Here is a 23,314-nt window from a genome sequence, read left to right on the forward strand (position 1 = left end):
ACCAGTTTGCAAGGCTTCTCATCACTACTGATAAGTCTTTCAGACAGACTGGTGGAAACAACACACATTAGATAAACAAATACACACATATATATGTGTGTGTGTATTTGTTTGTATAATGTGTGTTGTTTCACACCAGTTTGTCTGAAAGACTACCCATCAGCAGTGAACCACAAGCTGAAGTAAAATAATACAGGAACTGTAATTTTGGGCTGTTGTTAAAGTCATTTTTAGAAAATTCCAAGCTTGTGAAACCTTTAGATGCAATCCCTAGGCCTAGAAAGTACATCAGACGTTGTGCCACTCTATTCAGAATTGGCTAAGCTAATTAGACTTACCTGGTGATTTCATGTTCCCAAGCTTAGACTCATGCTCCAAGTGGATTGTACTCCTTATCGTACGTAGCGAAGGCTCGTGCTGGCACAAGGCCAGTTTAATGTATACCAGCCGTCATCTGAAATATAACAAGTTCAGAGTTTTCCTTTTTATCTCTTAAACTAAATGAACTTAACACTGACGCCCGGACGTATATAAATGCATTTCGGCAGTTAAAATTTACTACGGGAAGCTCTGTTGTTCTAGACACCGATGTACAATTGTTTACCAGAAAATCTTGTAATACCAGTTCACTCGGTGATTAGAATCGCATTCAGGACTGAAGGATAGTCCCAGATAGTAAATCTTTATGAAGTACTGTAACTTAACTAATTATAGTGAGGTCCTCACAGTTTTTGCCTTTTGTCAAAAGCACCTCCGCTGCCAACGGCCATACCACGTTGAAAGCACCGCTTCTCTCGTTCGTCCTCTGCCGCTGTGGTTAAGTGATTTCATACATGTAAAGCCTGTGTATTTTGCAACTAGGTTAAATTTCAGTTCTGGAATGGTTGTTCGTGAACAAGTTATTGTTCAGTAGTAGTTTGCTGGTCATAATGATACCAAAGTCATTGTTTGAAGCAGGGTTTCTAGGTATAGTTTTAAGAAATATATAAAATTGCGGCATAGTAACTTTTAATAGGCAAATTTTCATAGTTTTGTTACATAGACAAAAAAAAAAAGTGTACATGTTACGAAATTAAGTGTACAGTTATATAATTTACGATGTGTAGAAACGTGAATGTTTCATTTCCCTAGCACACTCGAGAAACGTGCTTGTAATTGCTTTCAGAAAAAGTTGTTTTATGAAAAATGACATGCGAGTTTTCCATCGGGTGTGATTTTTCCGGAAAACTGGCCCACTTCAACTTTTGTAGTCTTTACTCTGTGATTATTTTCACCTTAGACTGCACTTTATTTTAAAATAGAGTCGTTTATGATAGACCTATGAAATTTTAAAATAGAGACGGTTATAATAGACCTATGAAACTGGGTAGCTATATGTATCTCCAACTATGGGTAGTCTTCTGGAATGAATGTAGTGAGAGTTTGGTTTAAAAACAGGAAATGCTATGTTTATAGTATTGATAACTACTGATAGCTATTTGGAGATTGCTAATTATCACCTTAACCAGTTGGTTTCGAGCCATTTTGGCGCCGATTTTATAGCGCCATCGTTTTGGCGCTCATACTTTGGGCATTCAACGATTTTGCGCCGTCAATAGTACCTGGTTAATGCTTATCAACCAAACTATTTTTCTTAAACATTTAAAGCCAGTAGTATCTACTTAATGCTTATCATCAAAACTACTTCTCTTACATCTGTTTCTCTTTATCTTGAAAAGAATTTTAAAGGAAATATTCAAAGTATAGGAACTGTTTCGTTAGTACTAAGCACCTAGTTATGTACTGTAGCATACTAGTTGAATTTTACTTTACTGATTCTCTTGAAAAATTTAAAAGTGTGGAGTCGAACCCATCTGCAGAAACGGCTGAAAGTATTTTTAAGTAAGAAAGACAAACCAAAATTTTCTCACGATGGATATGTTTGTGTGTTCGACAAACATAGCAAGGAGGACCGTTTGATGAAGTTTTGGAGATGTGAAAACAACAAGAAGTGCAAAGCTCGTATGCACACTAAAAGCAATGAAGTGATAAAGGAAATAAACGAGCATTCTCATGGTGGTTCAGCAGCAAACGTTGGAGTATATGTAATTAAAACCAGTGTAAAGCGTCGGGCTGGAGAGAGTCAAGATCACCCATCGGCAATTAAAAGTTTTTGTACTGAAAGTATTTCTGAAGCCGCACAAGCACCACTTCCAAATTCAGACGCCATGAAGCAAATTGTAAGGAGAAGAAGAAATCAAATGAACCTCGTTCCTCCAAATCCTGTAAATGTTCGTGATTTAGTGATTCCCGATGACTGCAGATATTATATGAAGAACAATGGTTAACATGAAGACTTTTTAATAGCTGACAGTGGTCATGAAGATGATAAGAGTAATGATACAAGGTTCTTCCATTTAACACATAATATACATAAGCATCTTGAACAGATTAGGCTCCAGGATTTATATAACAACGATTCCGAATTTGTTTTAAGAGCTAAAATGATCACAGTCTTATGCATAACTGCATCGGTGCCCTTTCAGAAGACTTGCCTCTAGAGCTTCAACCACTGCCTAACTGGTTTGAAGATAATTGCGTAGGACGACCGATGAGAACCAATACAATCGAACAATCGCTGGAGAGGACCGAACTAACAATCACGCAGAAGCGGCGCATAGAAAAATTTATGCGGAATTAGTTCACCACCCCATTATATGGAAATTTATTCATGGACTGAGAAAAATTCAAAAGAGAGGAGATACATATTATGAACAATTAGTTGCTGGCCATGCTCCTAAACAAAAACTTCTTAAGTACGTGAGAGCTGCTGAGCGCATTTTGAATGTTGTGCGCCATTTTGATGAAAGGGGACCATTATAATAATTGCGTGGTTTAGCCCCACTATTACGAAATACATTAAATTACTGATTTTGATTATAATTTTCTTTTTCTTTTACATAAATGTTTAGTCCAGAATAAAGGTTTTGCATTTGTATCCTAGTTTAATTTAATCCATTTCTTCCATCATTTAATTTTATTTTTGGCGCCAAACTGTGGTGGGCCAAAGGCATGAGCGCCATAATAACTGAGCATCAAAAAAAATGGCGCCAAAAGATTGGACCCAGAAAGCACCCAACCTCGTTTTCGAGCAACCAACCGTGCACACTCCAGCACATATTGACGTCAGTCTAATGAGATGTTTAGTGAAAACAGTTTTCGAAATTAATGCTGAACATTACACTATATTGATATGTCATATATATCAGCCAACCTTCATTGTAGTAAGCCTTGCTCTCTTGTGTTTGTGTGTTTCCATGGTAGAAGCTGCTAGTACCATAGAGTAAAATGGTTTGTTTTACTCAAGCTGGATATCTGTAAATTCCTTGCCATGATATATAATTGTTAACACTATTATATATTAGGTACAAGTGCCGCTTGCCAGCATGTCGGTCGTCACTACGCATCTTACACTGTCGAAGGGATTTCAGTTAAACTTTTTAAGAATTACAGTAGACTATCGCTGTCTCCCTGCTTACAGTGTCATTGTAACCCCTACATTGTCGAATCGATTTGTCAAACTTCTTACAGAAGTAGAATATCATACTATATATATATGTATGTATATGCTATACACACACATGTATGTATATATATATATATATATATATATATATATATATGTGTGTGTGTGTGTGTGTGTGTGTGTGTGTGTGTGTGTGTGTGTGTGTGTAAATCCTATGTTTCTCATTGTTCATAAGTTATGGCCAAGGGTAAAGGTACGTTTAAAATCTAAAGATTCTCAGACCTTGAAAATTCTGGGAGCTATAATTTCACATTTGGGTCAAGTCTTTACGAAACAAGGTTAATATGACAGAAACATTGCCAAACCAACACAGATCTGTCTTCACACACACACACGCGCACACATACATATATATATGTGTGTGTATATAGTCTAATCCTTCGGGCCAGCCCTAGGAGAGCTGTTAATCAGCTCAGTGGTCTGGTTAAACTAAGATACACTTAACTTACTAACCTTGTTTCATGAAGACTCGACCCAAATGTGAAATTATCGCAGCCAGAATCTTCAAGGTCTAAGAATATTTAGATTTTAAACGTGCCTGGGCCATAACATATGAACTGTGAGAGACATAGGCTTCACATTTTTCGTATTGCAGGACTTACAGTATATATATGTTTTAATCTAGCGAAAATGTACGTAAATAGCGAAAATGTACTTAAATGTGGGCGGTAGTTTGACGATGATTGGTTGAGTCCAACTTGTCTGAATAACATCGTTATATTTCGTATAAGCACTCGGTGATCCGATTGAAAGCTCATTTGATAACCTAAATTTCTTTCTCAAATTATTATCTTTGTTAACAATGCTGTCGAATTGAGAGACAATGAAAAAAAAATGCGTCCTTAAGTCCAAAAGTAAACTGCAATATTGCCGAAATCAGCGTTACGTTATGGAATGTTTCGGGAACAGTTTTTTTATGCAGAACGTGTTATGTGTTTTACCATATTTGTATTGACGGAAATTGGAACAAATCGCACGAAGTATTATAAGAAACGTGTAATTGTCAACAGTTTATAAAGTCTGAATCCTACTCAGAATATAGAATAGATGAAAATTACACACGAAACCTTTCGGGTAAGCAGTTTAAGCGGAATAACCGTTATGGGTTTACGTAACCGTATCCCGTTCAATTGATAATACCCTACCTGCTCAGGCCAGTGATATTTTGCTTGTTGTTTTTCTACATATTTCCATTCGTCGCTTAATATTTATCCTTTTTTTCCATTATCCTCATTTTTCATTTTCTGAGATGCCTGTGAGATATCTTTCTTGGTGCTGTCTCATGGGTAGAACCATTTATTTCTTAGACCGGTATCCTGCTTTCCTCAGTTGCATTTTGCCAAGTAATTCTAAGCTTAACTCTCTCTCTCTCTCTCTCTCTCTCTCTCTCTCTCTCTCTCTCTCTATATATATATATATATATATATGTATATATATATATATATATATATATATATGTGTGTGTGTGTGTGTGTGTGTGTGTATGTATATATAAGAATAAGATATGCTTTAGCGTTTTTCCAGAAATGGCAAGAGTACGGTAACCTACGCCTAGTGTGTTTCCTGAACCGAAATCTTTGTCCCATCAAAGTCATATAAAGACAATTTGTTTATTGTATCACCTTATGTAACTGTGTTAAGCGTATTTTTACAAATTAATTTGTACTTCCGCACAAGGCTGTTGCACTATAGGCCTACATTTTAGACGTTTGTGCTATACCTACCCGTACTATGAATATTTTTATTACTAGCTGGCATTTATATTCTTATCTGCATTTTTTTTATCTTGATTTAACGACAAACAAAATGTGAAGAAAGAGAAAGTTTCTCTTCTGCTAGTATGGTCTAAAATGTGATTACCGTGAAAGCCTTGACTGTTAATGCCAGCGAACCGTATTGTTTCAGCCTCCTCACCTACGTAAAGAGCCGCAAAACTGAATTGCAGATATAACCTTAAAAGATCAACCAAAGCAATGTAACAGTGCTAAGAAGTTCTCATTGCGTTTTGAAAGGCCCCAAAATTACAATTGTGTTACAGGAAACTACCGTTTTCCCGCAGTAAGATACAGATGGCTGTTCCTTTTACCTCCCGATGAAGTTTCGCTTACAATGCTTTTAAGAATTCCACAATTTAATTAGAATCCAGTGTTTAGACAACGCTGTAAACTATGTGTTTCCTCTCATATATGGTATGATGATTTGTTCCAATTTGTATTAAAGTACATGAAAATACTTGAGTTGTGCATGAAAACCGTATCCTAAACTCATTTCAAGACAGGGTGCTATTTACTTGTGGACTAATGACCGTATTTTTGTATACCCTCAACTCGATAGCATCATTACCAGACATTACATATATTTGAGGGAGAAATTCAGGTTAATGATAAACTTCCATCCGAGTCACTGAGTATATGTGCTGAATGTAACGATTTTATTCGGACTAGTTACATTTACTAATCATCGTCAAGCTGCCGCCCACGTTTAAGGGCGAAGTGCTCTTTTGGCTCAACTTATGATCAAGGACCCACAGTTTATAGAATTATTTTCAGATTGTTTTCATTTAACTTATTTGTTACTGATAGCGTCACAGTATGTCAATGGTATTTTCTGTCGCCATATCTTGATTTACCAACTAAGTACATGCCTTGCATTAGTGTACCATCTTACTGCGCATGCCTGGATTAGTAATTCACCTAAACTCTAGCCCGTCGACAGTTGTCTGTCATGGCCAAGAATACTGAATTAGGGTCTTCTTTCAATCTGTTATGGTTCTTGGGAGTATTTATTTTAGCGTAGACCAGAATTTAACATTTATACATGTTAAATCAAGGATGAACTCGTGTCCAGACGACCTAAGCACCTATAATCACTTCATTAGGCATAACCCTCCACCAGTGCTTTAAATTCCACGACATACACTGCCCCATTCAAATAGAGGTAAATGCTCTAGATTTGTCTTTATTTCTTTTCTAAGTGAAATATTAAGGGTAGACGGACTGCTTCATATTTGCTGTTCAGATCAAGAAAATATCAGGTGTTTCATTTTATGTCAAATTCTGTGCCGAGGCGAGGGTCAGTGTTACTTCCTGCTAGTTGGAGACGATACCCAATGCTTTCCGGACACCGCCTACCATATTTGTCTTATTCGTGATCCACAATGGCCTCGTGAAAACCCCCACCACTGCTATGCTATGTCCCCTTACGTCTGTTTCTTTAGGTCATTTTGCTTTTGGGAGCTGGACTTATTTATTTTACGTACTTTTCCCTATAGTTCTCTGCTTGCCGTTCCCTTCCAGGGTTGGTGTCATTTCTGCAACAAAAAATTTAATTATGGTGTGACTATTAACTTAAGAGCAAAACTGTTGTTTTTCTCATTTTGTTATTTTTATCGAAGATGGTGTTTTTAATATAGTTCAAAATGTGGCTATTAATAGCCAACCCTTACCCTGTTACTCCAGTAGTATGCAGTCGCTGAAATCTACATAATGTTCATTTTATATTTATCAGAGCTGGAGTAGACTATCCTCAGCATCGCAGCCAAAGTTGGCAGTCGTTTTTATTGCTTTTTTATGCTGAATTGTATATATGTAGAATCTAATGGTCACTTCACCAGTTACGTACATGAATGCCTGCTCTTTTTTCAGATAGTCTAAAATATCCATCCTCTTGTTTATTAGTGTTTAAATCTATAATATCCATCCTCTTGTTTATCAGTATTTGATCTTGTCCAGTGTTATGCACTAACACCTCAGAGAATCGTTCCATCCTTTACCCACAGAAACTCCCTGCTGTCCGAATGACTCCGTCATATAATTGTATACTGTATACGCCTCATCAACCTCCAGTATTAGCCTGCATTCCATCTATTTTCTGCGTATGCTCTTTTATTACTCCCTTGCTATCAGGTTTGCTTGTATTAATACTTGAATTCATATCTGTACTTTCACTTCAGTCAAATAATGATGAGATATTCTCGTCCATATACTCTGTACAAACAATTTTGCAAACTTCGTAACTATTTCCTCTTTCTCATGTCCATTCGTCAACATTCCTCTACGAAAACTGAGGTCAAACCTCAATGCAGGTACTTTTTTCGCAAGACGCTTTCCATTGTCATTTAACCCAGGAACTCCATATACCAACGACACCGTATTTTTCTTTCTCACCTACCTTTAATAAAGACGTAAATAGTGGAGTTTCTCGCTCGAGGTGCATGTAACGCCATTTATGAAAGCGCAGGTTTGTATCCTAGGAAAAATGCAAATGACTTTAAAAATTTGCAGTTTTTCTTTAACAGATTTTGCAGTGACTAACTGTCATTGAATAATAGGTATGTTCTGCTTGATTACTTTTAAGATTCATGTACCCTCGAAGTCATTCATCAGAAATTGCGTTTGTAAAATTTACTGTATGATAAAGGTTACCCTGTTTTTACTTTTGAGGTTCTGTATGTGATAGATATTCCCTCCTCCATCCGCCATGGAGGCTTTTGATTTTATATAAAACTGGTATTTAGGTTACTTTGATAATGGTTTATTATTATTATCCATAACAAGGTTTTTCATAATGATTCTCACCAGTTTCTTTTCGAAGAACAGAAAAATATTTGTAAACATTATTTATGGAAAGTGTTATTGATAGTTTCATGACAGTTCAGCGGTTGTCATTCTTAAATTTGTGTAAACTTTTCTTCTTTTACGAATCATATTTGCATTGGAACTTGTACAAATGAAGCTCGTCTCATTTGTGTGTCAGTCCAACCAAAAATGGAAACCCCAGCATTTCCAGTTTGAGCTGGTGCCCTCTTTTTTGTCATTAAATTTATCTGCTTCAGATGAGTCTCCTTCTTGTGACATTTTTGCGTTGTTATGTTGCGTTGGAAAATGTCGTGTCCTCTTGTAAATCGTATATTTTGTTCGTGGATTACATATGCACGAAATAACTGTGTATGCATAAAAGTTGTATTTTTCTTGGGTTGTCTACATTACAACTTGTTTTTGCCTTTTGTTGTGCTCTATTATTTTTATGTAGTTTGTACTAAGGTTTGTCAGTGGCAAATAGAAATTTAAATCATAAATTGGTAAAATTTATTAAAAAAAAATACCGTTATGTTAACGAAACCCTTTTTATTTACTTGTATTTTTTTAAGCAGATAGCTTTTGCACAAGTCCCCATTCTCTGTTGTCTTTCCATTCTTGCTGTTGAGAACTTGGTTAGTCAGAAGTGGTATAAAGTAAGTTTTTTTTACATTATTCTTTATTTCATATTTTCAGAATGAGGTTTTGCCGCTTGATAAAGGTTTGACAACAGAAGAACTTGCCAACTGGGTGTTCATCGTTGATGCAATCAACTTCAGTTTTTGGACACCAGATGGTCTTCCCAAATATTCAGTTAAATATAATGGAAAAGTAAGTGACACCTTTCTCTTATGTTATTGTTTGATGTAATCAACGTTTCCTTGAAATTTGTCTGCCATTGTTTATTTAATCATATTCAACCATGCTTTGCTTATTGCTTTATCTATAAAGTTCATGCACGGCCTCTTCGAGTTTTCGCCCAAGATGCGCGTTACAAATAAATTAAAAATTATGGAATAATCAGCATGGATATGGGTAAGAAAATGTAAACATTCGTTAAACAATTCCACTAATTTAATTGTTTTAGTTCTGAGTTGACAGATACGCCAACCTTCCCTGTATTTCACTCGTGTAGATGAATACACGTTTTTTGAGATTTTGCACAAAACTTGAAATCTGAGATTAATATGTTCTGATTTATTGGAATCGTTCCTCTTGTTTAGCTCGTAAATTTTTTCTTATTTGTATATTTCTCAGTGAACCCATACCTCCTCGTAAATTAATCTGTTATCAAAACTGCAGGTGAATGCAAAAGTTTCAACACTGCACTCACGTTCTGAACTGAACACAGCATATCATTCCAGACGAGGACTGGCTACTTGGCAATGGTTTCAGCCGTCAACAGAGCCATCGACGAAGGCAAGAAAATATACGATCCGAAGTATTACAGTAAACTGACTGTCGGGGATCTGAAGAAAATCTTCCGCTCGGATACCGAATCCGAGATGCCACTCTTCGAGGAGAGGGTCAAGGTCATGCATGAGGTGGGAAGCAAACTCGTCGAAAAGTTTGACGGTTCCTTTGCCAATGTCCTGAGGAAGGCGGAAGGGAGCGCGCTGAAGTTGGTAGACATCGTGGCGAGCGAGTTCCCTTGCTTTCGGGACACTGGCTGCTTATGATGGGAAGGAGGTGAAGATATACAAGCGGGTTCAGATACTGGCAGCTGATATCTGGATGCTTTACCGGGCAGACGGTCCAGGCGCCTTTGTGGACATAGATAAACTGACGATATTTGCGGATTACCGGGTACCACAGGCTATGGTGTACTTTGGTGCTCTGAAATATTCTGATGACTTGATGGACAAGCTGAAGAAGGAGATGCTTTTCCAGAATGGAGATAGAGAAGAGGTAAGGATTCTTTTTAATTTTTTTTTTTTTACCAGTAATGATACAAGATGGAAAAAAGGTGGTTAAGGGATTCATAAAAGAAAATTAATATTTTAATATATAAAATGGAACAAACTTAAATATAACTAAACCTTGGGAATTCATTGAAGGAAAATAGAATAATTTACAAAAGGAATAGAAAAATAGTAATACCGGACATGATATTGTGTTTGTCAAATCCAATTTTTTTTTTTTTGTAAAATGATGTAATATTGGGAAATACGAGGGTGATAAGAAATATGAGGGGGGAAAAAAGTAAAAGTGAAAGCAAAAAATAAAAGCTTATTTATTAGACGGAAAGTAGGAAGGGAAAGACCATAAAATGTAGACCTGGAGTAAGGGTGATGGTAGTCATCGCCCTCATTTTTACTGTAGTTCTTTTCACTTTCACTCTGTATGGGTAAAAAGTAGACAAGGTTTGGCAGGTGCATATGGCAGGGAAGGTCGAGGTTCCAAGTCCAGGTCTGTATACACTTGCTGTTTTCTTGATTGCATTCCATCGGACGTACTTATGTAAAGTTCCATAAATGGAATTTAGTTTATTTTTTCTTAACTTTTTATATTTTCTCTTTACTTTGTAGCTTATTCATACTGAATTACATTAAACATGAAGGCACTGAACAGTCAGTTTACATTCAAGGATCTCGAGCAAAAGTGTTTTGTAGGGGAGGAACTGGAACTAATCAGCAAGAAATGTAGTTCAAGAGTCCTGCAAGGGCATTAAAATAAAATGAAATGGCATTCACTCTTTGCAGAATGAAAACAAATCTAGAAACGTCTAGTTTGGTTGTTTGTAGGCTTTTCAAAGAGATTTTGGGCTGCTCACTGTGCAGGAGATGCTTTAAATAGAACATAGAAAGCATTAGACCTAATGATATTTACTTCCTTTGCCTAAGAATGACAATTTATTGGTGTGAAAAATGAACACCAAGACATACTGTATTGCTTTTTAGAATCTTTTGCTTTTTAGAATCTTAGTTATTGTCACAACATTGGTCTTCACCATTGCTTCAGTACCATTGCATTCCTTAGTCTTTAGCCCAGTTGCTCAAGGGTGCATTTTTATTTTTAGTTCTTTGTTAAGTGTGTTACTGCATAGTTTCCTTTATTGTTGCTGTCAAATATAATTATCTTACGTCTACTTTAAGCTACTTTTCAGGTCAGTTGATTGCCATTCTGCCTTGTTCAATAACAATGTCTGCACATGTCGATCAAAATTGGTATACTTATAAACTCCATTTCGTAACAGGTGGAGATCCGAGGTTGCTCGATGCATGCTGCTGAACTCATTGTGGAGGAGACACACAAAATTCTGAAGTCATGGGGCCTTCCAGTTGCTGGACTCAACAGCATTAAAGTCGATTACTTCCTCTGGGATTACAGGGTTACGAATGCAGAGCAGTTAAACGATACTCCCTATCACAGAGTTCGGTGCATTTACTACTAGCTCGAAAACTATTGGTAATGGTGTCTTTGGAGTCTAATAGGCAACGCTTTATAAACCAGTGACAAGGTAGGGATGTGATTTTGCTTTGTTTGAAATAGTTTTTTTTTAATTCTCTACTTTTTCATCCAAAATTGATAATGTTAAAAGGAGGTCGTTAGCAGTTTCAAAAATAAAAAGGTGTGCTATGGAAATTCAGATGAAAAAATTAATGTCACTTATTAGGAAAGTTGATTTTTTTTAAGTCTTAGGTAAAGAGGGAAATTTTGCTTGGTGATTATAAAGTAGCAAAGACTAGTAATGACACAATGAATAATAAGGCAAGGAAAACTTGATAAAAAAAAATCTATCATGTTTTGAAAATATCAATGATGATTTCATAGAAATGATTTCATTGGGCCCAAAAAGAAAAAAATTCCTGCACATCAAAGTCGTGTCTTTTGGTATTTTGATTGAGCTGTAGTTTGCAATTAATTTTTTTATTTCTGTGTCCGGAGAATGATGTACATATATTGCTTTTATTCATTACTGAATTCTTAAAGTTTATTGTAATCCTTGAGAAACCTTTTCCACCAATAGAAATCTTTTAGTCAGCCAATCAATGGTAAAATGAATGATTTTATATAAAATTACCGGCTTGCTGATGTTCAATTATTTTTAGCTAATTAATCCAAACCAGTATGGCAAAAGATTTGACTATCATGGACTGGCCACTGATTTGTAATCCCTGACCAGTTGTGACTGGTTTCAAAACCATCACAGTTAATGGTGCTTAAGTTGTACTGTATAAGAATCAGAGCCTTTTTTTATGTGCCAGCATTTTTCCTTGGTATGGTCACTGCTTTTTTCATGATTTGAATTGAGGGCCTTGAGAATTTGATGCATTTGCAAGAAAGCACAAGGAAATCTGAAAAAACTTTTACTTTTTAAGTTTATTCCCAGAAAATTTAAACAACAGTACATAGAGCAGTATTAAGAGATATGCTGAATAAGTTCTTGGAGTTTATGGACGAAACAATTTAGTCAGGTAATGTAGGGATCTTATGGTCATCATAACGCAAGTAATGACATGAGCACCAAAAAATTCTTTACAGTCTTTACAATTACTCACAGCTGTGGTAACTACATATTTCAGCAACTTGAATTGGCCACTAAGCGCCGTTCTTAACTCTGTAAAGGAAGGAATTCTCAAACCTTTTGAATTATGAGATGAGAAAAAAGTAGGAGTAATGTGGAGCTAAATGGTCAATACAAAATGATGCTTGTAAGATACATGTCCAACATCTCAAAATTCCGTCATATACCACACCCATAATACTTACAGTATAATGTATGTTTATACAAATTGGAAATCAGTCATTGCCAAGGAAGGATTATGCACTTTCTTTTTTTTTGTAAAATTATGATATGCCATGTTATACATCAATGAGAATGCACTGCCAATAAAAATACTGTAATGAATACAGAGTAGTCTGAATTAGGGTATAAATGTTTTACAATATTTTCTTAAACCTTTGAGAAGGCATTGCCAATAAGTATGAAAATAGACTGTAGAGTGATATACTGTACTTGTATATGCTCACAATTTTTAAAAATGTTTGTGAATCCACTGCCAATAAAAATGAGAGTTGACTCATTTGGTATGATAAATTGGTAACACATACAGATGAACACAGATTCTAAATGACTCTAGCATAAATTAATGAATACATATTACAGCAGAAATTGAAAATATTTTCTAAATTGGGTTATTTTCACAATTTATACTTTAAAATTAACCAGCAAAAATAATTATACACATGACTAATATCCTCATTACAAATTATAAAAGTGGCTACAGACCGAGATTAATCATAAGATAAAGTAAGTACCAATCATTATGAAAATTTCGAGCATTACTTACACGAAATTGTAAAATACAGTTACTTGAAAACATTTGAGGAATAACAACCCTAATATTTAAGGTATATATAGAAACTGCTTGAATTTTACAAATAATTTTAGGGCAGAAACTATTTTAATGGCAAAGTTCACTATAGATAAGACATTTTAGTAGCAATGTTCGAAACAAGTTATGACCTGAAACTTCTCATATGATAAAATTTAGATCTTAAATACTGAACTTCGAGAGTTCAGGGTAGCTGAAAACTAGAAAATATAACTACGAGAAGATTTAAAGGAGCTTATTCATTAAGAATACCAAAGTAGCAAAGGAGTTTATATTACTAAAAAGCTAAGTTCAAAGTTGTTGCAAATATTTAAAATGCTAAACTGCAATACTGTCGGTATAAAATTTATACGTTATTATAATTATCAAATTTTGTGCACCTTAAAAGGTTTTCTAATGCAATATGCATAAATCTTTTTAAATTTACTTAGTGCGTAATGATCAAAATAAATTTAATAGAGGGTATAAACTAATGCTTGTGCCAGTTACAGTAAAATGGGTGAAACTTCAAAATATTCAAATTTGTGCTATGGCAAGTCCCAGTAAGTAAGAATGAAATCTTAAGTATGATATCAAATGTTCAACTGAAACATTGTACTGGTGAGGAAAAATGATGACAGTAAGTTCTATAAATGCTCTGATGAACAATCAACCATATTCTCTAGATTTTCTTCAGCGGAATACCAAAGAGTAAAAATATCTGATTTGTTGAGGAACATTTTTCTACTGCAGCTTGAGACCTAATCTAATAATTATTTAAACATTTATTTATAAAATCCATCTATCAGGTAAAATCACATTGGAAATGGAAAATCCTTTACTCTGAGTTTATCATATACAGCTCACCTTTTGTGATACCTGTCTAATGCTTCATAAAATATCAAATATAAAGTAGTTAAAAAGAAAATACTAAGTAAAAAAACTAAAACCAAAATATGGAGAATAAATTAAAATACTGTGCAAGTTTTGCAGTACTTACTGCTTGATAACCTGGTCTGCTATTTGTGGAGTAATGGAGAGAGCACAAACTTTTTCATTTAAATCTATTTAAAAATAAGATGAAAGGATTCATTTGTCACTGATATTACCAGACTGTAACACTTGAGGCTACAACCTGTATTTAATTCACGTAAAATCTAACTAATGGCAGGAGAGTAATAGCTTTTAACAAGAATCAAAAAATCTCAGACACTGAACCGTGTTGCAATGAAGGGTTTTGGGTGGAACTACTGGAAGTTTACAGCAAAAGCAATTACATCAGTGTACTTGTTTATAGAATGACAGTAAAAGACATAAAAGTATCATTCCAACAGTAAGACAAAGTATTATCCCTTTCATCAAATGATCTGCACTGGGAAGGGATTGTAGTAAGCACAGGTGTTTACCATAAAATAATGATTTCTGGTTTCAATCCTCAACCTTTCCCAGCCATTGTTGATCCACTGATAGCCAAAACTGTTACTAATTATTAGCTAAGGCTATTTTAGGTATGAACATTAGTGGGACGGTTATCACGGGAAATGTATTCACAATGAATGTTGAAGCCAGGGTTGAAGAGAAATTATTCAAGTTTTTAAATCAATGCATGATGTCACAACAATTAAAGCAATATTGGAAACGCCCAGCCACTACCTGATCCTAAGTAGTTAGCAGTGCAAAGAGCTGTCTAATTACTGTTGTTTTGCATTCTTGCACAATCTCTGATCTTACCATGGCACTACTTGAGCCACTGTCCTACACTAAAAGGATGCCAATTTTGAATCACAGTCAGCAAAGGCATGAGATGCAGAGGCTGTTCTATTAACTAAGTTCTCTTATGATGAAAATGATGCAGGCTTATTTTAAACATTTGTCACTAACCATGTTAAGAGTGTAACTGGACTTAATGAATGTCATAGATACACAACTGTCAAAATGTAACATTTTATCTTTTAAAATAAAACCCATATTTATTTTTTGTCCCATCTGATTAAGGACACACCATGTATGCAACATCACTGTCCTTGAAATGACAGGTAAAAAACTAATCCAACACTAGAAATACAAGCATTACTGTATACTATACACATAAGTAAACAGTATGCAAAACTTTTTAGTTATTTGATCCATGAAAAATAGCCGTCTCTGATTAAGCACAAAGAATATTCCTAAACAATATTAACTTTATAACATATACCTGCATCAATTAAAAACCAATTCTTAACTGGAATAGTTGTCATTAAATCATTCTGGACATATTTTCATAAGGAAATCAAATCAATTATTTATAGGAAATGGTTTGGTTATAAAATCAAACATCCAAAGTAACATCATTTCAGTGCTTGCACAAAAAAAGATTCAGTGCTTGCACAAAAAAAAAAGATTCACTAAAAGCAAAGAAAGAGATGAAGCAAACTCGAAACTATACGCTATCAATTAGATTAGAAATAGACATTAAAATTCCAATCAGATTAATCGTACTGATCTATGTGGTTAGCGTGCTAGGGAAAACCTTCGATCTGGCACCCATTACACTTCCGCAAGTATCTGGGAATGTTGGACAATCTGGTCTTGGAGTAACTGTACCATCCAGGTTCACTTTTAGTGGATACATCAACAGATGGTGTGGGGTTGGTGCATCACCGGGTTCAATGTAGGCTCTGAGAGCCTCCTCGGCAAGCTGACGTACTGTGCGAGCACACTCTACAGATCCTGGATCTACTCCAACTGGTGCAGCTGGACCCATGTGTTCAGCCCACAGACCTCTACGGAATATGGCGACATCTCCACAGGCCAACTGATTGCCAGTGCTTGTGTGCATTGGCTGGTATGCTCCAACAGCGATTTCAGTGTCTCGGTTACCACTTAAAGATCGATCATTAATGTTTGCTGACCCTATAATGACATACTCATCGTCAAATATAGCCATCTTGGAGTGGACATAAATCATAAGACGTCTGTTTGCATGTGCCAGTGTTGTAGCTGGGTCTTCGGGAGGTACTAATTCTGGTGGGACACATTCAGGGGCTTCTTTGCTTCCAAGGCAAAGGAAAAGCAAGAAGTCCTGAGGATGGGCTTCAATTCCTGCTTGCTTTATAGCTGCTGCCACACGACTGTACATCATCTGCATTGTACGTAACTGCCAGTGGAGAATCTCCTGGGGTACCTAGAAAAATTTATGCAAATTAGTAAAATTTCACAAATAGATTTCTTATTTACATAATATACATGAATTGTGTGGAGAGGAAGTTTATGAATGAATCAAATATGAAAATGTCAAACTGTAATGTTAGGTGTGTACAGTAATATAGTTTATGTACTATATTAAATATGTATAATTTTTAGAAGAAATTTTAAATTATAAGTACAAACCAATGCCTTACAGAGACTATGTTACATTTCAAAGTGGGTGACTATAAAAATGTATACTAAAAAGAAAATCCTATTACTCTAGGTGGTGAGAGATTCCTCTCAACTGAGATAAAAACATCAACTGTCACTCCCATTGGAAGGGAGTTCAGTCTTCTCACAAGGCTCTAGTTTGTTTTTATAAGGCAAAATTTGCGTTGAGAAATTTTTGTTTTTGTAAATCAATGGCATACAGGGCCAAAATTTACATTGGCTGGAAGGTGATATGAAAACAGCTATCTAATTGGGATGACATGAAGAAGGATGTGGGATCACTCACATTTCAAGTTTGTTCCTATAAAAATAGAAACCATTGTTTTTTATAGAAATATCCTTCAGTAGGGGCCGAAGCAGTTACTGAATTTGGTGAGAGGGTTGTTAACTGGTGGTTACGAGGGGCAAGCAAGGGAATACCCCTCACTCACCTACATTACCAATCACTTCTTCAGCTGCCCTGAAAAACATGTGCTTTGCTAACTGTCTTCCCAATGTAAGGTTGTTAAATTGGATATTGCTATATCTTTTACCTTGCCTTTTTTATTGTAATTATTTTGTTATCGGTTCTTGTTATTATCCTATTACGGAGAAAAAACATGACCAATGCAGTGTAAGGAAAATGGGTGGCAGTTCATGTATCCTGCATTGGTAGATCACAACAAGTATATTGTTCCTCTTACCCCTGCAAAGAGTACGCTGGCTGGTCATCCCCACAGTGAGAGAAGTAAGGAGGCCAAGTGTTTGCCATCATCTTTGGTGGGAATTTTGCCCCCCAAATCCTTCTAGCTCTCTTATTCTGCCATCTTCCATTCCTATCTCCCTTCCAGTAATGCTACCTCTTTGTGGTAGGTTAGCACTCAAGTGGAGAAGTAGTGTAGCCATGCCCTTTCCTCAGAGGACTATACGGTTGTTGGTGGTGGTGCACCTTCATATGTTACCTAGCCCTCTTATTCATCTGATTGTAATGTTTACGGTACAACAAAGACATGGTCTCTGGAGTACCAGCGGAAGATGTAGACCAAGTTTATTTAATTAATAACATCCCTGGTAGTGTCTTTCGTGGTATCTCTGGATAACCTGGTGGAGGAGGAGAAGCTCTTTCTCTTGCACCTTCCTTTTGTGTGGTGTTTGCAGCTGTCCCAGCATCTTTGTCTGCTATACAAAGGAGGGGATCATCTTGTAGTAGTCCTTCCAGTGGCAGATCCTCCAGTTGGTACCTCATCTTCATTTCTTGCCTCAATCTTCCCTTTGGCGTGAACAATCAGCAAAAGGCAAGAAACACTCTTGTTGTTGATTATGTCAGTTCTATAAATTTAATCATTATTTTATTTTCATTTTCTGGGTTAGTGAAGTAAGTATAGGCATTATACATTTAAGAAATGTAGACAAAGTACACTGTTAATTTCATTGGGCGTTTGTAAAGCCAGTCCTCTCATTATGTTTGGAATGGCACCATGGTGGTTGTTGTGACGTCATAAGACATATGGAAGATGGGAGTTAGTAAAACGGTGATGTGGAGATAGTGACGAGTCAGCGGTGGTGGCGGAAGGTTGTGAGCGCTCTCGTTTGGGGTTTGTTCATCGGTTTGCAAGTCTTTCTTTTGTTTGTTGTGGTCATGAGCTGACTTGTGCGAGAAGTGCAATGGGAACAGGCGTGTAAATTGAGTAATTGTTAATATTGGTCAGGATGAGTGTTTGTTCAAGTGGTAGCAAAGCGTGGCTAGTCAGAAATGAACGGATCTGACAGTAAGCAGTTGGGGATGGAATGGAAGTGGAGAAGAGAATTTCCTAGATTTAGCAGGATAAAGGGCAAGTATAAAGGATGGAGAGGACAAGTTGAAGAGTGGCCTGTGATGTATGGAGAAGAAGTTTTACTGGGGTTTGAGAATAAAAGCGTAATTGAAGCTAAGAAAAAGGACTACAAAGTTGGAGAGAAAACAATGTATATGAGGAGGTAAATGATGTTGAACAAAAAGCTATATTTATAAGATGGATAGTAACTGAAAAGGTAAAAGGGGAAGAAAGGATATGTACAGTAAGATTGGTAGTTAAGAGGTTTTGAAAAAGAAATGGCTGAAGGTTGTGAGCACTCTCATTTGCAGTTTGTTGGTCGGTTTGTGAGTCTTTCTTTTGTTTGTTGTGGTCATGAGCTGACTTGGGTGAGAAGTGCAACGGGAACAGGTGTGTAAATTGAGTTAGTTAAAATGTTAAAGTCCTCCTGGGCCAATTGTTACATATTGATCGGGCTGGGTGTTTGTTCAATTATTCCTTCTTGTCGTTTTTGTCTTCATCAATCTTGTCATGGTTCTCCTCCTCATCCCCAGACACACTTCCACCACATGGGCAAAGAAGAAGAGAAAATCTAAGGCCTCACATAAAGGTCCAGAAGGTCATACAGGGAAAAGGTCCTCACATGAGCTCATACTTCTTAGAGGAGAGCAGAGACTAGATCAACAGCATGTGATCATCTGGCCTCTGGCAAGGCTGGTGCCTCTGCCTTCCAACTTAGACGAGAGGTATGATCTGCGACTTACAGCATTGAGCTTAGGCTTGGGACCATGTGTGTATGATTGCTTGGGACAACCCCTCTCCCCATGCCTACAAGGAGACACACACACAGGCACACATGCAACCTGTTCATGCTGTATGTGAACCACATGCACTCTAGCAACAAGGTAGGTTTTCCCTCTTGTGCCCTCTTCAGGGGTACACAAAGGAAAACCACCACCACATTGTTTGGTGTTATAGAATGAGTATTTCTCTGGTGAAGCGTCTATTCAATAGATTGCAGACTTCCTAATCTACCTTTGTTGGGACAAACTCCTCTGAGTTTTGGCATGTAAACAGCTAACACTCAGTATTGTTGCAGGTATCCAAACTGAAGGGGCTGGATCTTGCCACTTTGGTGGTTATATCTATGCTGAGAAGCTTAGAACAGCCTTACCCTCCTTGTGAACTCCATTCTTTTGAGTGGGATGCCTCACTTGTTCTGCTGAGCCTTAACAAGACTAAGGCACCCTTCAAGCCTCTAATTTTCTCTTAGCTTTGGCCTTGGCGAAAAGGGTTGAGTAGTTGCATGTACTTTCCCAATTTGTTCGGCACTTGGAGATATGGGGATCTCACTTTGGTTTTGTTCCCAAGTTGGTTGCAAAAACTCAGAACCCATCTGTTCCTGATGAGGCATTTGAAAGTCTCTCGATCCCTCCCTCCAAGAGTCTGTTGGTGGTGACGGATGAGATGTTTCTTTGCTTGGTTTGCACTTTGAGGCAAGTGTGGAAGCTTTTTCATCTTTTCATTAGTAAAGGGAAGTGCTAGGCGGTGGTGCCTAAATGCCCGTTCTTTCTCAGTACATGAGGTGATCAAGCAGGCCTATGCCTCCTCCTCAGAGGAAGCCTCACTTTTTGGAAGAACTTTTTGGTATTTCAGGTAATGATGGTAGGAAGACTACCTTTACCTCACTCTACTGCTGGGTTTCACCCACAAGGCCTTGGATACCTCCTCCTCAATGGGTGGCTGGTCAAGAGGTTGTGTAGGCACCTGAACACTGGGCAGACAGAAATGTATCTCATCCGAGTGAAAATCTGGATGTGAGAATGTCGAGTGACTGTATTGTCCTTCCTTGTATCTCTTATCTCTTTTCAGAGCAGTGTCTAGGCTGAAGTACCTGCTGGGGTCAGACAAGAAATGGGTGACAACACATCGAGGATCAAATCTTAGTTTCTGTTACTAGGATGCATTTCCCCCTGCCCTCCCTCTTCTAAAAGATGGGAGAGATTATTATGAACCCATTATACTAGTAAAAGCATGAATTATCTGCCTTCCACCATACGATCCTCTTTGGAGGCACCTGAACACTGATTCTCAAATTTTCCTTACATTAATACTTTGGCCCAGAGCCTTATTGCTCTGATAACCAGACCAGGTAGGAGGTTACAGAAGTCATGACATTCTCCTGCATTCACAGCTGGGAGCATGGTATCTCCAGGTATAACTCAACTCCAGTCCCTTTACACAGGAGAAAGTCTCCTATATAAAGGGTGATGATTTTTATTTCTCTAAGAACAAATAAAAAATTTTTTAAAGTAATTTTTATTTTTCCTAAGTATACAAACCAAAGCCAAAAGGAGCACAGCTCAACTGCCCTTACTTTGTCCTCACAGCCAAAGGAAAAGTCAATGGTGACGTACAGAAGTGAGGGCCATTCCTCTGTGCACCCCCAACCACCAGTTAACTTCATTACCATTTCAATGACTGCTCCAGCTTGTGCTGAAGGATACTCCTATATTAAATGCTCTAGCTTATATACAGTTACCTAGGAAAAAAATACAAAATTACAATTTTTTGTTAAATCCTACTAGCCTGACAGTTATGACCAAGAAGCTGATGGCATCTTCCTGAAAAAGACATGGTTCTAATAACCAACCTCAGGATATGGACTTTATTGGATATGAATAAAATTTTGACAGCTAAATTTTGCAAAGAATTTGTAGGTAGACTATTTGAGACTGGAAAACTAGGTTAAGGTCTCACTTATTCTCTACCTGTTACTGAAATGGGAGTGCAAATTTCATCACAAAATATGCACTTTCGCAAAGAGCAACCCTGTAATCCTTGAAGATAGATACTTAATATTATTTTTCTCAGAACAGTGTTTTACACTGACCAATGATAATGTACAAAATTTTAAGTTCTCAACATCAGTTACAAACCTAATCCACATGGCTGGGCTTAGAACTTGAAGTTGGATGGATTTCTTGGGTGGGGTAAGGCAACCTTGTTTATAAAAACCTCTTGGAGGACACCTGGATTATCACTTAGCTGGAATTTTTAAGATATCCAAATTTTGATGGAATACATTGAAAGATTGAAAAAGGAGTAGCTAGCTACACTGGAAGTCTGTCTGGAGGTTGAGGAGGTCCACAAACTGCTCACATTTAGACTTCTAAGGACAATAAGAACCAGGGATTTTTGGATGTAATTTTTTTTTTTCAAACATGGATCTCAGAGACTAAAAAGTCAGAAGAAACCTCTTTTACCCATGAAGGGTGCACGAGTTTGGGTGAGATAAGATTGAGGTAAAATACTTCAACTGCCAGAAAGCAGATTCCGAACTTTAAAGAAAGCTGGTGGAAAAATCCAATGGACAACTCTATGACCAGGGAAAACTGAAGTAACATCTTGTCCTATGAATTAACACATGAGGGTGGAAGACAATTAGACCAGCTACTCTTTGAGGAGGTGACAGTCTGAGATCCAGATGGGGCAGGAACTTCCATGTTGCGAGTCTTGTAATTCTTGAGTTATGGGAGTATCAGGAATACAAGAAAAACAATATTAGGGGCAGCCAGGTAACTAAAAGACTATTCTTTAAGGATGGACCAAGATACAAGCAACTGGCAATACACAAAAAATTAAACACTGAAAAGAAAACAACGGGGAGAATCCTGTAATGAACACAAAGGAGGTTGGATTGAAGGGCATAAACACTTAATGGGGGGAAAAAATGGAATTAAAAAAAATTTACGAAGACAATTTAAGTGGCATGGTGTTAAATCAAAGTTTTATACTGCATTAATTAAAGGTGAGAGATGGGATTTTAGCCCCGTACATTTGCAAAAATTATTTTTTGTGCTTTTCATGCGGTTGGCCACTTCAAACTTTATTTTAAATGTGAACTGGTAAAATCGAATACATTTATAGTTATGTCATCTCTTTTTGGTGAAGCACACACAACAAAAAATTTGAATTCATTGACCACTTGTCCAAAGGTTAGGTTTACCAATTCTTGCCATCAAACATACCAAAGGTTAGGATTTACTTATGTGCTTCAATAGGTCTCTCTGCTAACAATAAAGCCTTGACATTGATATGATATAAATGAAGAAATTACCCTTTTCCTGACAGGATTCCAACCCACTCGAGTTGACGACTAAGATTAGTGTGTAACCTTTTTTACACGTGTGTGTATTGAGCTTAAAGCAAATCTGTCTTGTAACAAGATGTAATTCAGAATTTGTTAGTACTGGTTACTGCTCTTAGCATTAAACATGTACCTCCAAAGAATAACCACCAAGGGGATATTTACAAAATAAAGCATAATGTGTATACCCATATTTTTTCTTGTTTTACGGCAGTACTAAAATGAGAGGTAGATTTTTTTTTAAACTAATACAATAACCATTTCACATCAAAATTGTCTCCCAGGTAAAGTGAACAAGACAAATGATGTTAAGACATTATGATAGGTAACGCGTTAGCAATTCGTCACACTATTGGTCTAAACACCTAACATCATGGGTGAACACACATGAGAGGCTGTTTGCCTTAATGTTGAATTATTTACTGAGGAAAGTCTTGTTTTAAGGTGACGGTGTGAAGCAACACCCCTGAACTGAATGAAATAAATTGCGGTATCTGTAAATCGCAATAATACCTAGAACCATTTGCATT

The 23,314-nt window shown here is 36.7% G+C and overlaps 2 protein-coding genes across 11 annotated transcripts in view; one reads left to right on the forward strand and one right to left on the reverse strand.

Moving 5' to 3' along the window:
• The window catches only part of LOC136854204 (queuosine 5'-phosphate N-glycosylase/hydrolase), a 17,521-nt gene extending 4,525 nt beyond the window's left edge, over positions 1-12,996 (forward strand). The window contains 4 exon segments of the mRNA XM_067130520.1: positions 8,839-8,973; positions 9,507-9,806; positions 9,808-10,050; positions 11,339-12,996. Coding sequence (XP_066986621.1) covers positions 8,839-8,973; positions 9,507-9,806; positions 9,808-10,050; positions 11,339-11,536 — 876 coding nt within the window. The 3' untranslated portion in view covers positions 11,537-12,996.
• Positions 12,451-23,314, reverse strand: part of LOC136854203 (uncharacterized) — a 471,644-nt gene continuing 460,780 nt past the window's right edge. For all 10 annotated transcript variants that reach the window (XM_067130510.1, XM_067130513.1, XM_067130512.1 and 7 more), the window contains one exon: positions 12,451-16,626. In XM_067130510.1, coding sequence (XP_066986611.1) covers positions 15,946-16,626 — 681 coding nt within the window. In that variant the 3' untranslated portion in view covers positions 12,451-15,945. The remainder of the gene's footprint in view (positions 16,627-23,314) is intronic.

The sequence above is a fragment of the Macrobrachium rosenbergii genome, chromosome 28 (assembly GCF_040412425.1).
Source record: "Macrobrachium rosenbergii isolate ZJJX-2024 chromosome 28, ASM4041242v1, whole genome shotgun sequence".
Lineage (NCBI taxonomy): Eukaryota > Metazoa > Arthropoda > Malacostraca > Decapoda > Palaemonidae > Macrobrachium > Macrobrachium rosenbergii.